This window comes from Gavialis gangeticus, unplaced genomic scaffold, assembly GCF_001723915.1.
Source record: "Gavialis gangeticus isolate Ggan-Ray unplaced genomic scaffold, GavGan_comp1, whole genome shotgun sequence".
NCBI lineage: Eukaryota > Metazoa > Chordata > Crocodylia > Gavialidae > Gavialis > Gavialis gangeticus.
Genome location: NW_017729002.1, coordinates 16,920,182 through 16,935,523, shown reverse-complemented (window position 1 = coordinate 16,935,523; position 15,342 = coordinate 16,920,182). Strand labels below are relative to the sequence as shown.

Below are 15,342 nucleotides of genomic sequence, written 5' to 3'. Positions count from 1 at the left end.
CCTGCGGGGAGCTCGGATGCGGCAGGAGAGGCCGCAGGGTACACGCGGGCAGGGGGCGGGGCCGCAGGGCTCACAGCGCTGGCACAGCGCACCCCGCCCAGCCATGCTCATGCGCGGCGCTGACTTTCTCGCGCGCCTGCAGGTGGAGGCGTGGCCATCACGCATATGCAGCGCGTCACGGCCCTTCACACACTGCGCCTGCGCGGCCCGGGTGCATCATGGGGCGCGAGGTTTGAGGCGCGAAGGGAGCCGGGGTAGTGCGTCCGCCCGGGCAGGAGCTTGCGGGGCAGCTGCTGCCCTTGCGACTCAGTGACGCCTCGTGGCTGCCATCGCACGCTCCTCGGGCGCTGTGACGCCATCAGCGCGCGCCGCCTTGCGTGCAGGCGGAGTCGGGACTGGCGGCATGGCTGGGGAGCTGCTGCTGCGGGGGGGCCGCCTCTGGGCCCTGCTGCGGGCGGGGCGCGCCCCAGCGGCTCGAGCGCCGGCGGCAGGTGAAGGCGAGAGGGGAGGGCGCGGGTGCAGCTGCCGCGGTCCCCCCCGGGCCCGGGCTTACGCGGGAGCTGTCCCGAGCATATCCGGGCCCCGCTGCCCCCAGCCGGGGCGGGCGACGCCTCCAGTCGCGGGCGCCTGCAGGGTCCCTCGCCGGCCGTTCCGCGACCTGTCTCGTGCTGCCCCAGGGCGTCCCCTGCTTGTGCCTGTGCTGCTGCCGGGTCCCACGCGCCTGTTCGCTGCGAGGGCGGAGCAGGTGGAGCCGCTGCGGGGGAAGCGCTCGGACGCGCAGCTCGGAACCATCCGACTTTTAAAAGCGGGAGATGGGGGCGAGCGGTGGGGTGGGCTCCGGCCTGGCAGGCGAGAAGGCAGGCTGCTTGGAGCGCGTGCCGGGCCCCCGCCGTTCCGTTGCAGGGGCGAGGCCGGCCGCTGTGCAGCGCTGCTCTGCCGGGGACTGCTGGCTCCGCAGCCCTGCTTGCTCCCAGAGCCATGGGTGGGTTCTCGTTGGAGGTCGCTGTGAGCAGAAGGAGCAGTCCTGGGAGAAGCTTGCTGTGGACCCTGCCCCTTTGGCTCCACGGTTGCACATCCTCATTGATGGTTTCTTCTATTTTCAACTTTAATTTTTGCCTGCTTCTCATACACTGGCAAAAACTAAGAGATGCTAGGTTCCTTCGAGTTCAGCAGCTTGTAGCTCCATTTGTAACAAATTTAAAACATGTGAAAGTAGAGTCAATTAGTAAATTTGTAACTTGTCTGAATAAACTATACTTTTATATCTAATAAATATACCAAACATGATAATTTTATGAGGAAACCAAGTTATGCGTAATACATCTTATGTTCTTAAAATAACAAAGTTAATTTAGATCTGTGAACAGTGCTAAGAAAATAAGTATTGCATGTATTTCAATTTTCCCCAAAATCTCCATTTTTCCATAGTTTAAAAAAATTCTGGAAATTTTACATGTCTAGCATTAACTGCTACTGCTTTTGCTTTAGGGGACGGGTGCTCTGCCCACATGCCAGATTTAGCCCTTGGAACCATGTTATCTGGTCTGACAGGCTCCCCACAAGTCCAGAAATTTGGTGGCAGGGGAACGGTGCCAGTTAATTGTCACTCCCTTGCTGGCATGTTTCTGGACCTGTGGGGAGCCCAGTGAGTCAGGGCAGCAAGTGATCTGGCTGGAGCAGCATAGGCCCAGTCCAGGTGCTGACCCTATGAGGCATCTGACCTGTGGACCAGCCTTGCACCATTTGTCCAGCCCACAGGGCCAAAAAGCTGAGCGCCACTGTTTTAATGCAACTGCCTTATCAAACCCAGAGCAACTGACTTGTTCTTCAATTAATGAGACTACCCATGAGTTTCAAGAGCCGAGGGAAATGCTCCCTCCTTGGATCCCCCTGCATTGCATATCCTTAACAGCCCCAGCTTTCCTCTGTGGCTCCTGATTATCACATATCTAGATGCTGCTGCTTTGTAGGCTGTCACTGTGGTCTGTGGTTTCCCCCTTGGGGCATGCAGAAGAGATGTGATACAGAAAATCTTAGTACAAAGGAGGTCAATGTCAGCAGACTCAAGTTCTTAGATTTATTGTGGTGCATGTGGCTGCGGTGTTTCTGAGCAGTTCAGCTTATGTACTGGAAAGTCCCTGATGATCTGTTAGCCATATCCCAGGAGGAGGCTGGATGTCTAGGTTTGGGTGATGTGGTCTGCATCCCACTCAGATGTTTTCCAGGTGGTGTCTTCAAATGTCATTTGGGCTGCAGAGCTTGTTGGGGTGGAAATATGGGGAAGGTGGAGAATGAGGATAGAGCCTGAATTCAAGTGATTGGGGAGTGGCCATTCCCAGTACAGAATGGCTGTCAACTTTTTCCTTTATCTGTACCAGCCTGGGCTGTGTTCCTGTCAGAGTATATGAACTAAGTATGTTGAGACCAAAGCAGCACTTGAATGGGCACCTCGTAGTGTTGGTCACTCAGAAAGCAGTGCTTGCTTTCAGTCTGTACTGTATGTGATATCCCAGAGTGATGGATATCCCTGACCCAACTGATAAGAGGCGCATGTGCTGGTCACTCTGGAACCTGGGTCCAGTAATGCCTCCTGCCTCTCTGACTATTAATTAAATGCAGAATCTTTTTTTCACACTTAAAGGGTGACTTCAGCTGCAATAAATTAACTTAAATGTTTAAACATGAAGGCTAAATTGGGAATTTCTTTTAGGTAAGGAATGGGCAGGATTAAAGGGTAGTTACAGAGAGCAGTGGTTTGGAATGAATCAATGTGCTGATCAGTGAGATCTAGTAGGTGGTTCTGGGTAGGCCCTGTGGGATATTATTTTCCCATGACAAAAGGTTTGTTCTTAGCTTGATTTAAAATCCTGGTGAAGTTGTGGTAGTTTACTTTTTCACCAGAGTTAATGTTGTCTTAAGTTCACCCTGTAACTTGTGAAATACAGCAAAGTGCTTTCTCTTCTTGAGAACTATCACTCAGGTCAGATGTAAGCCTTCCTGTCACTTGTATTTGTCATTTACACTAACACCTCTTGAATTGTATCTTCCAGGGAGAGGGACCACCTTTCTGCAGAGAGCAACACTCAATTTTCCAAGGCCCCGACACAACCTGGCTGCCCTCACTGTTCTCACTGGGCGGAATTATAGCACACAGGCTGCTGAGAACAAAGATGAAGAGTCCTTGCACACCATCATCAGCAATACAGAGAATGTGAAAGGTTAGCATGGGCAGGGTTATCTTGATAGGGAAGTTTTGTGTAGTCTGGGCAGAGCAGATGCAATGAAAACTGTCCTCTGTGTTCTGCATGGGAGGGTGAGTGCTCTGTGGGAGCCTGCAGCAGTCACCCAGGGGCAACCCCTACCTCTGAAGGAGAGATGCAGCTGTCTGTCATCTCTTCATCTGGTGACAGATTGATTTGCACCCCCAATAGCCATAAAAAGGATAAGTAGCATATTTGCTTGACACGTCTAACTGGTTTCAGAACTGAAGAACGTTACAGTCAGGATGGTCTTTGGGGCAGACCATTTATTTGTTCCTTTTCAAGATTTGGGTGAAATAAGCTATTGTTGATGTGGTACTGATAAAGGCTTGGGGTTTCGTGGCCAAGGTCTTCAGGTGCCCTAACAAAAAATAAAATCACCCAAACTAACACAAGGGGTCCTCCAGTTACGCAGTTACTTACAGAGTGAAAAACATGAGGGAAGAACACATTCAGACTTCTGCCTTTTTGGTGTCCCCCATAATGTGAGAACCTGTTGGGGAGCAAAGCCTCTCAGAAATGATATGTGCATATCTTCAGTTTCACAGTGGCGGGAACTTGAAGTGCGATGTGCTGGGTAGACTGTGTGTACATGCACGCACACATATGTCTATGGGTTCCAAAATGGCTTCATGTTTTACACTTGCTGTTAAAAAAAAGTGGACTGTGCAAAACCAGCTCATTTCTCTTGATGATGGAGATCCCATTGGAATGATTGTGTCATGCCTGTTAAGAGCTGACTGCTGTGTCTGTGTCCAAGGAGAGTTGTCTTAAAGCAAAGTGAGTTGTTTGAGCACTATATAGCACCTTAGCTTGCCTTAACTTGGCATTTCATGGTATTTTCTGTGCTGTTTGTATTTGTGAGGATACAGGACTACAAAACTGTTAATGAACTCAGTCATCAGTGCCTATTACTTTATCTGGGCTCTGATGCATGTGATGGGAGACAGATCTGTTGCTCAGGGTCTTTGGAATTCTCTAATGCTGGAAGGGCCCTAAGTCAGGCCTTAAGAGGCCCAAAGAGAATCTCTTGGTGGAAGCATTGTTCTTGAAAAACCTCATCTCCTTCCTTTTGCTATAGCAGTTCTGGTGGGTTAGTACAAGAATAGCTGCATGTGCAGCCCCTATCTAAGAGCTGCATAATGCTTTGGTTACTTTGCATCAAACTCATCTGGTCCTCCTGGCTGGATGAATGGTATGGGACCAGGCTAGATTGGGCCTATGGCCACCCTGACCCCAGCCTCCTGGATCCAGCATATTCCCTAGTTGGTCCACAACCCATGTGACATGTGGCTCACATCCTGGAGTGGGTCAGCTGTGAGACCCAGGAGTATTACTGGGGACTGGATAAAGGGAGCTTTGCAGGCCATAACTGACACACCTGCTCTATGCCCCAGTTTTGACGCTAGGAGTGTAGCTTGCTTGTGAAAGTCCTTGGGTTGTGTTGTGTGCAGATAGTTACTTTGTGCTCTGGGAACTTTCTCTGCTCTGACTTGGTACAGCACTGAGGACTCCTGTCTGGTAGAGCAAAGGGCAATAAAATTTAGAGGGACAGGGTACAGACCCTGTCTGTCTGTGCTAGAGCTGAAACAGCAATCTAGCCATGAAAAGCAATGTCCCATAAAGAAAGCTGTGGCACTTGGGGATTAGATAGCTCCAGGGCTTGGGTGTGGGACATTGCTTTTCATGGCTAGATTGCTGTTTCAGCTCTAGCACAGACAGGCAGGGATCAAGCATTGCATCACACATCATCTGCTGGCTACTCTGCAGTTTGTGTGCAGTGATTCAGGTCTAAGCCTGGAGGTAGGATGCTCACTTGGCAGACACTTATCTCCCATTTGGAAACAACTGGCACCTTTGTTGTAGCCTCAGCCAAAGCCATGGCTGCCCATATCCCTGTGCAGACAGAGGCCCTGGGAGGGTGATGTGTACTGGGAGGGGCTGTGTCCTTTATGATGGAACTCCAGTGAAATACCCTGGGATGTGTTTGTGATTAATTCTAGGTGCAGCCTCCAAACATGAGTTCCAGGCTGAGACAAAGAAGCTGTTGGACATTGTTGCTCGTTCCTTGTACTCTGAGAAAGAGGTAGGGCACATGCTAATCATTCTGGAGCTGGTGAATTTCCCATTTGTGAAGGCTCATTTGTGTGATTTTTGTGGCAGCATCAGACACCATCCTTGCGGTGGGAATGCATGCTTGGGATTTGCTGGAAAGCCAGTCTGAGCAAGTGCCCAGCTTTCACTGAAGCCTTTTAGAATGCATTTCTAATTTCATGTGTAAATACATGCAGATGACTGCAGGTCTATTCTGGCTGGGGCAACTGTCTGTTCTAGCAACAAATTTTAGACAAGCCAACCTACACAGCATCAAAAGAGAAAAAGAGTTGGTTGCTTGCTGCATTCTCTCTTGAGTTCCAGCATGATGGAGTTAAAGCAGCCAAGACCTCTGGAGCCCTAGTAGTAGTGTGTGGAGAACCTCCCCCTTTTTATTACCAGTCATTTTTCTCCTCTTGTTTTTAATACAGCATTTTAAACACGGTGATTGTTAGAAGGCAGTTTTACCTTTCCTGGGAGAAGTATGTCTTTGCACTGCAGTGGTTGGGGAGGTGGTGTTCCTCTTTCTTGATAGGCGCCTACCTATACACTTCATCAGTGGCCGGGAACGGAGGCATAAGTGGGCCCACTGGTTCCATTGGAAATGTGCTATGGAATTCTGGAATCAACATCACTTAGAATGCTGTAGACCAGGGGTTTTCAACCTTTTTAAAGAAGTATACCCCTTCTGGTGGTGGCAGCCAGATGTGGAGTGGGGGGAAGGGTGTGCACGTGGCTGCTGCCACCACCCACACCACTGTGCCCTGCTTTCCCATGGCTGGTCGCACATGCGGCTCCGCAGGCTGCTGACAGGCCTCGCACCCAGCCAATCATGTACCATCCATCAGCAGCCCATGGAGCTGCATGTGCAACCGGTTGTGGAAAAGCGGTGTGCAGGGCAGTGGGCAGCAGCACGGGGTGGTGGACGGCGGTGGCAGCCTCTGAGTGCAAGCTCCTTCCCCCACTCCCCTGTAACCCATGTCCAGCTGGCTGGTGCTTGTGTGGCCCACAGAGGGGTGCTGCTGCCCTTGCCCCCCCGGCCTTGATTCTGGGAGGTGGCTGTGTGGGGTGGTGGGTGGCAGCACTCTGACCCCCCTGCCCATGCATGCTCCCTAGGACCTTTTTATGTACCCCTAGGAGTACACACATCCCCGTTTGACAACCCCTGCTGTAGACTGTTCTCTACGCAGGCACTCTTGGCTAATATTACTGAACTATGATGCTCTTTACACCTATAGCACTGAATCTGTGTGCTTGTTAGGGCATGAGAACCTCTGGTCTGGCAGCTCATCCCAAATGGGGCAGGCAGTTGTTGGGGTTTATGATGGCTAGATGGAGTCTGCAGCCTGTGCCCATGTCGTTTCCCAGGTGTTTATCCGGGAGCTGATCTCAAATGGCAATGATGCTCTGGAAAAACTTCGTTATAAGCTGATGTCTGAAGGGAAAGCCTTGCCAGATATGGAGATTCACCTGCAAGCAGATGGTGGAAAGGGAACCATCACCATTCAGGTACCTCTCTCCCTTTGGCAATAGAGGGAACAGGATATCACCTCTCTTCCTCCTACTTGATTCAATGTTGTTCTAGTAGAATTTAACTAGAAGCTGAGAGGTGTCAGTCTCTAAAGCTAGCCTGTGTGGTTGGCCCCTTCCCAGCTGATTTTCTGCATGATTGGTCTGTGCTTGGGTATGACACTGGATTGTGAAGCTGTAACCCTGAAATTTGATGAAGGTATCATGGATTCCCCCAGGGGAGCACTTGCTCGCAACCCCTAGCCTTATCTTGTCTGTCTGAGTAGCTTCCCCCAACAAGCCAACCCAGGTGCAACCTTTAAAGTGGGGAAGCCCTTGTTCCTTCCAGCTCTTGAGACCTTGGCTGTTTTGTCCCTCTCCTTCCCTGGCTATCCATGGCCATGTCTTGGAGAACTCTCTCCTGGTTCGGCTCCCAATGGACTTCGCCACTTCAAAGGGAAGTCCCAAGCAGCAAAAGCAGACTGCTTCTCTTCAGTAAAGGCATTTGTGGGGGACAAAAGCCACACAGCCAAAATACTCTGTCTTCTACCCAATCCCCCATGGGTTAAGCAGGCCCTCTGTCTCCCATCCAGTTGGCAGAGATTTGATCACCCCAAAACTAGCTCATCTGTTTTCTCTCCAGTCCATACCACCCGAAACACCTTAAGGTTTTCAACCTGTGGTCCACAGACCCCTGGGGGTCTGCAAACTGTTAGGTTTACAAAAGAGGACTATGAGCCATCAAAAGTATGTGAATACCCACTGTAGCAGGGCACTAAGGTGTGCCAGCTCCTTTAAGGCTGAAGCAGTCTGACCTGGGAGCACTGTGGGCTAAGCAGAGCTCCACAGCTGTGGGTTACTGAGGCAACAGCCTAATGGAGGGCCACATGCACCTGCAGGCAGTTAGGTGCCTGTAAGGCAGCAGGGCCCTGTGGATACATAAAGATGAGGATGGAGGTAGTTGGCAGTCTTTCTGCCATGGGAAGAAGCTACTGCATGGGGGTGATACCTGAGACCTGGTGCTGCCTACTTGATTACCTAAGTACAGTAAGACTCCAGGAGCTTCTCAAGTACCCTGGGACAGGGGGCATGCTAGCTGAAGGTTGGAAGTTTGTCCTCTTATAGGGACAAAGTGTTATATTTATTGTTAGTGTTTATGTTACAGCCCTAGGGGCTTGTGTTTGGTTGATCCAGTGGCCTAGGATGAGGCTATAAGAGGAGGTTTGGAGGCCTTATTGGTGCTTGGAGAAAAGGGCACATGATTTGGGCAGAGCCCAGGGATGGACGCATAGAGCCAGGTGCCAGAGAGAGAGGTGTATCAAGCGGGGCGCTGGAAAAAGAGGTGCCCAAGTGGTATAGAGACACAGGTACTGGAGGGCTCAGCATTAAGGGGGCACATAGAGTTGATAACAACAGTGTAACATCTCCGAGGCTTGGGACACAATAAGGGAAGGTTGGAGTTGTGTAGTACATCCTGTGTATTAGGGCATTAAGAGGGCAATCTCTCACGTAGAACTATCTAATTATTTTCATTACAAGTCATGGCAGGCGAGGTAAGTGGGCAGACTGCCTAGGGCAGGTGGGCGGGCTGACATAGACATCTGCTGGGGGATGGCCCCCTGTCACACCCATACTTATAATTCAAAGGGGTCTACACCTCCATTCAAAATTTTTTAGAGGTCCACAAATGAAAAAAGGTTGAAAGCCACTGTTTAAGATAAGTTTAGCTCTTTGGGCTGTTTCATTCACTGTCATGCTTGTTTCCATCTATTCCCTTGACAGCTCCCAAGTGTTACCTCCTTAAGCCCACCTGAAGCATTAGCAAAGCTATTAAAATGAAAATAAATTCTGTGGCAAAGGCCAGACAGTGCTGGCTTCTATCTTTTAATCCCTTATTTCCCTCAGTACAGGTTAGTCAAGGAAACTGAGGCAAGTGACTTTATTGTAGCATGAACATACACAAACCAGAAGTATTACAACAAAACCATAGTCTGTCACAGAAGGGCTGTCAGATTTCTGCCCTGGTGAGGAATCATCATACTCCAGCCTCAACCCTGAAACAACCTTTGGCTTTTCTTATTGTGCCTTTTGCCTTGTTGAGACCCAAAGCACTCTTCAGAATCTCTGCATGCACCCCACTGAAGTGCATCCTGTGCTGGAAGGGTGGCTGGGTGCTGCCATGCATTTTGTGGAGGGAACTAGTCTTGAGCAAGACCCTGCTTCTGTTGGGGCCTGAAGTCTCATAAACAGAACTCCCCTTCTAATCAGCTTAGCTGGGGAAGCTGGTGCAGTTAGAGGAGAGTCCTGTCCTTGTTAATTCTCTCCCCCAGCCCCACCTACTCAGTCAGGACAAGCTGAGTCCAGCTGACACTGTTGCCTTGCTGCTGAGTTATCAGGTAACTCACTGTAAAACTATGTACTAGGTGGGATAACTCCAGCATGCAGCTCTTTGCAGTCTGCCTCTCCAGTGCTTTTGTTCTCTGCTGCTGGAGTAGAAGTAGCAATTCTGGTTACAAGAGTTCACTGTAGAGAGCTTTCTGTCATTCTCTGTGGGTGATGTGACTCTCCCCATTTTTTTTCACATTCCTTGGAAATTAATTTCCGGTGTGGAAAGAGGTGGCTTCTGTGGATTAATTTTATGGCAGTGGGGCTATGGAGGGCGCAGTCTTGTCCTCAAGTCAAGTCAGTCCTGAGGCTGCTGCAACTGTTGGGGCATCTTTGATGCTGTAACAACCCTGGCTGAGTTTCTTTGCATCATTGATGAGTCTTCAGACAGTGATGTGGTGGCACCTCTCTCTCCAGGTATGGATGGCTGTTGGCTTGCAGGGAGGTCATCTGCCTTTGACAGGTCTTGTTTCTAGTTCTGTTGGGTATCCACACATCCTCCTCACTCAGGCAAGCCCAGGTGGGGGTGCCATCTTAGTTGCCAACAGTCTGGCCATGGTACAGGCTGTACTGGTTTACACCATACCAGATAGCAGACCAAGAGAGGCCTGACCTGACATTAACTCTAGTCCTGCAGATAGAGAAAGGGATCCTTTCCTTCCTCTTTCATGTCCCTTTGACAAAGTATTAAGCAGAATTTGCAGATTCATTGAAATCTGCTGTGGCCTCAGCCTTGTGACCCCTGGGCTGTCAACTATGTGCCTTAGCACCACTGTCACTCCAGCCCCCTGGAGAAAGGGATGCCGAGTAAGAAAAAAAGGAAGAGTTTACTTTTCTTTTTCTCATAGAGTTGGACACAAGTTTTTAGGGTAGTGCAAACAATCTCAAACATAGACTTATAGAGCACTAAGAGGTGGTTGTGCAGAACTGGTGCTCTTCACCCCCCCCACCCCCTGCCCCGGTTCTAGTTGCTTTTTTTGAGTTGGGACCTTCTTTTTCAAGAAACTTGGAGTAAGAAAGCGGAGTCAGGTTATGTGCCTGCTCTTGGGTTCTCTGCTATATCAGAGGAGGGGAAGAGAGGAAATGGAGCTTCCTTCATGGACCAGTATCACTCAAGCTGGAGTTTCTTACCATCAGGAGAGAAGTATGCAGGGGAGGAACAGAGAATAAGGTAGCTGGGCAGTTAAGGGGTTAAGGAACCAATGACAGAGGCAAATACAGGAGGAGGGAACAGAATGGAAGGGGATGGATATATGACTCAAGGTAAAGTGTGAAAGGACACAAGGTAATGTTTTTTTGGAAAGGACAGAACTACTTACTGCATTAGTTTCTTTATTGCACTTTTGTGTGACTGTTGCAGTTGCAATAGGGATGTTAAGAGACTGAATGGCAGTGTGGTGACTGGACAATACAATTCAGTAACTTAAGGACTCTCAAACCCTCCAGAACATTAATACAGAGATTGTCTGTGTTATTTCCCAAGTTTCATGTTTTTGTTGCATTTTCCTGGCTGTAGTATTGATAGCTACACCCAAGGGTGCTAAAGGAACTGACTGACATGATTGCACGACTGGTGGTGAAGTTATTTGAAGACTCGTGGCACATGGGAGAGGTTCCAGAAGACTAGAAAAAAGCCGATGTGGTACCTGTCTTTAAGATAGGGAGAAGGGAGGACCCAAGAAACTACAGGCCAATCAGTTTGACCTCAATCTCAGGTGAAATCCTGGAGAAAGTCATCAAAGAAAACATCACACACAGGCTAACTCAAGGCAGTGTTCTGAAGGATAGCCAACATGGCTTCGTCATGGGCAGGTTGTGCTGGACCAACCTCATTTCCTTCTATGATCAGGTTACCTGGATAGAGGAAATGCTACCTGTATAGAGGAAATGAGGCTGATGTCATATACTTGGACTTCAAAAAGGCCTTTGACCTGATCTCCCATGATGTCCTCATGGTCAAATTGGGAAAATGCAGCCTCAACTACTTCACAGTCCAGTGGCTAGGTAACTGGCTCTGTGATGGGACCCAAAGGGTACTGATTGACAGAACTGAGTCATCATGGAAGAAGGGGACCAGTGAAGGTGACCCTCAGAAGTCAGTACTTGGACAGTGCTCTTCAATGTGTTCATTAACAATTTGGATTCAGGTATTAAAAGAAAGCTGACAAAGTTCACTGATGACACCAAGCTATGGGGGAGCGTTGTCATGCCTGAAGACAGGCTGACAATGCAGGCCAACCTGGACAGGCTTGTGAAATGGGCAGACTTCAACCCAATGTTATTCAATACAGAGAAATGTAGAAGGCTCCATCTGGGGAGAGAGAACCCACAAAACACCTACAGGCTTGGCAGTGCTCTGCTTGCCAGCACCACAACTGAATGAGACCTGGGTGTCATGATTGACAACAAAATGAACATGAGCCACCAATGCAATGCTGTAGCTGGCAGAGCTAACCAAACACTGGTATGCATCCACTGAGGCATCTTGAGCAAGGCAAAGGATGTCCTCCTGCTTTACTCAGCCTTGGTGAGATTGCAACTGGAGTACTGGGTCCAGTTCTGGGTAGCGCACTTCAAGAAGGATGTGGAGAAGCTCGAGTCCAGAGGAGGGCCACATGCATGATTAGAGGCCTGGAGACCAAGATGTATAAGGAGAGGCTGAAGGACTTGGGATTGTTCAGCCTGGAGAAGGGAAGACTCAGGGGGGACTTGGCTGTAACCTGCAAGTATATTGGAGGCGTACATCAGGGTTTGGGAAAGCATCTATTCACCAAGGCCCCCAAGAGGAGGACAAGAAATAATGGGTACAAGTTGATTGAAGTTCGCTTCAGGCTAGGCATAAGGAAAAACGTCTTTACAAGCCAAGTGTTTGGAACAGGCTCCCCGAGAAGTTCTTCAAAAAAGTCTCAACTCCCATCTTGCTGGGATCATTTGATCCTAGCAGTCTTTCCTGTCCGCGTGCTGGGAAGCTGGACCCAATGATCTGTTAGGTCCCTTCCAGCCCCTAACAACTAAGAAACTATGTGAGAGCAATTTTTTAAATGAAGAGTAGATACAACTCATTGCTGTTTCTGCTTTGTCTGTATCTACCCTTTCTGGGATTTGCAGTGGGCATATTAACCCTTGGGCCATCAGGTTCCAGACATGGAACAATTAATTTGGCTTTCATTTGAGTCCCTTCTTCTATTATTGATGAAACTGTCCCACTCTTGGGTAATTGTGTCTTAGTTTAGGCTTGCAAGTAGAGCAATTTTCACCTCACACCCAGTTAGAACTGTTAAGTTCTCCTTTAAATCACTCTCTGGTTGCCTGCCTGTTTCTGGTGTACTGCATGTAATGCTACAGTTTTCAGAGAAGCAGGGGGAGAGAATGTTCTTACGAAGATGTCATGTCATAATGTGCCTTACTCAGTATGCTTGATGCACCTCAGCTCTGAGGAAGGCAGTTTTAACCTCTTATGGAATATGGAATTGCATTGGCTCTAAAGAAAAATGAAGTGAACTTCAGCATATGCACCTATGGCAAGCTGGGGCTTTTAGTTCCCCTCTAAAGTACCAAGTTGCAAACAGTGAAATACCAAGTGGGTCTGTCTCTTCACACAGTAGGTGCCAACCTTTGTCCCACAAATTAAGTACACACCCTTGCTGAGTGCCACTCTAACCCCCTTCCCTTGCCCTATCTGCTGCTGTGCTTTCTCCTCCCTTTCTGATTTGCTGTGTTCCCTGCCCTATCTACTTCTGTGGTCCTTGCCCTCTCCCTGATCTTCTGAGTGCCACATACAGGCTGTCCATGCCACTTAGTGGCACCCATACCACAGGTTTGCTGCCTCTGTCTTAGCAAATGCTAATTGCTTTGTGCAGACAGAATTCCAGTCAGCAAGAGTGTGAGAAATACCATGCACAACAGGAGTATGAGCAAAATGGTAACCTCACATCTTTAATTTATAACATGTACAAGCAAGCCATTTTGGTTGCTTTCCATATGTCATCTGGGGGCATTATGTAACTAGAACTTGGCAAAATCTAGACCTTTTGTAAGCAGTGTTCCCTCTAAGCTGCATGGCATGCACAGTTGTGCTTATGCTGTGCTGCCAGGTGCGCCTGTGCAGCCACACAGCTTACAGGGAATGCTGCTTGTAAGTGGTTGCAACTCTGCTGACTTTTGTAGGCTTAATGTCAGGACTGACTGAATTTTGTCTTGCAAGAGTAAGAGTATTAACATGATATCTTAGTTCCTGGATTTTCAACGTGAGAGTTTTGGTGATTATGTGTTGGAGGGTGGGGTTGTAACTTGTGCAGTCCAGTGACATCCTCCAAGTACCCATGTCTAAGTCTTGCTGCTTGGACAAATTCCACAGTACTTTGAAAACCTTGTGCATGCTAACTTGCACCCTAAAGAGCTCATTGATAGCACAAACCAACATATGCAGCAGGATCTCCTAGCTACACCAAAATTTGTCTGCTCCTTCAGCAATGTGAAGAGAGAGCAGTCTGCACAAGGTGAGATATTCAGAAACCTGAATATTCATCTGCTGAGATTTCATTTACTTATTTGGGAGGTGAGAATGGAGTAGCCTATCAGTAACCCAGGAGGTAGCTGTGGGTTCTCTTCTGCAGGAGTCTTTAGTCATCAGCCTGTGAGCAAGGCTGCTGGAACCACTTGATAAGGAGCTGAGGGCCATATACTCCGTGCTGTTGATACCCAGCTTTACATCTCTCATCTAGAAGGAATGGTATAACAGATGGCTTGGTGTCTATCTGATCTTGGGGGCTCAGAGGAAGACTTGATGGCTTCTTTAAATAATGCAGGGCTGGGTGATTTGGAGGAAAGAGTTGGAAGATACTGCAAAACTGAAACTTACAGTTGGGTGAGGCTGAGAGACTTCTGTTTGGATGTAGTAAAATTGATGAAAAGAAATACTGCATTTTCTTGCATGACACATGCGCCTGAATAATAAGATGCACACCTTGTTTGTGGAAGGTGAAATGAAGAAACAGATCTTTCCTTGAAAATATCAGTAAGTATTCTGCAGAGAAAACACAGGCAGCTCTATTAAGGGAACAGCAAAAAACCTGTGGCTGCTCTATCAATTCCGCCCCCTCCCGCACAGCTGAAGGATGCAACAGATGCTTCTGGCTGCCTGCCTGGCCTGAAAGGCCAAGCAGTTTGACTCTAGCAAGATTGGCCCTCAGCTGACTCAATAAGGTGGCTGCTGGCTGAGTTAAACTACCCAGCCCCTCGTGAGCTGAATGGGCAGCCAGAAACTTCTTTCATATCAGCTGAGGGCGTTGTCCTGCTGGAGCCAAACTGCCTGGCCCCTCTTCTTGAGGCTGGTAGACAGCCAGCAGCACCTGCTGAGTCAGCTGAGAGCCCAGCCACCTCAGGAGGAGGGGCTTGGGCTATTTGGCTCCAGCAGGTCCTGCTGGCTTCCCACCTGGTTTCAAGAAGAGGGGCCATGCAGTTTAATTCTCATATCTGTTCAGGTCCAATTCAGCTGGAACTGAACTGCTCAGCTCTTGTCTCCAGCTGCTGTTTGCCCACCTGACACAAGAAGAGGGGATAAACAACTTGGCTCCTTCATGATTAGTTTCTCTGTTCCCTACATTTCCTCACATTAAATAGCCAGTTTCCAGTGGTTAATTTTTTTGGGAAAGTTATGCGTCATATATGAGCAAATGGGTTGTTTTTGCACAATATGAACATAGGCTGGAATTCATTGCCACAGGATGTGTTTGAAGCCAAGATAGTTTCATAGTTTCTTAGATCTTAGCAAGAGTCAGAGATTCTTAATTAGTAAACCAGTTAGGCCGTATCCTTTGGTCTCCTGAATTCTTCATAAAAGTGACAGTACCTTCATGGGGGCAGGTTATTGCGCATTTGCCTACTTCATGGTTTTGTTCACCTCCCTGCACAGTATCTTATGTTGGTCACAGCAGGAGATGGGATGCTGGACAGGATGGCTCCTGAATCTGATCTGCTGTGGTACTTCGTGTGTGTGCGCGTGCGTGCATGCATATGTGTATGTGTGTGTGTGTAAAATAGATGTTCTAAATCCACGCCACCTTATCTGATCTGCTGTGGTACTTCGTGTGTG

At 48.7% G+C, this 15,342-nt stretch overlaps 1 protein-coding gene across 1 annotated transcript in view; it reads left to right on the top strand.

The window, feature by feature from the left end:
• Positions 1-373: 373 nt before the first annotated feature.
• The window catches only part of TRAP1 (TNF receptor associated protein 1), a 66,040-nt gene continuing 51,071 nt past the window's right edge, over positions 374-15,342 (top strand). Inside the window, exons 1-4 of the mRNA XM_019507549.1 lie at positions 374-491; positions 3,051-3,218; positions 5,264-5,346; positions 6,723-6,863. Of these exons, the coding sequence (XP_019363094.1) occupies positions 404-491; positions 3,051-3,218; positions 5,264-5,346; positions 6,723-6,863 (480 nt within the window). The 5' untranslated portion in view covers positions 374-403. The remainder of the gene's footprint in view (positions 492-3,050; positions 3,219-5,263; positions 5,347-6,722; positions 6,864-15,342) is intronic.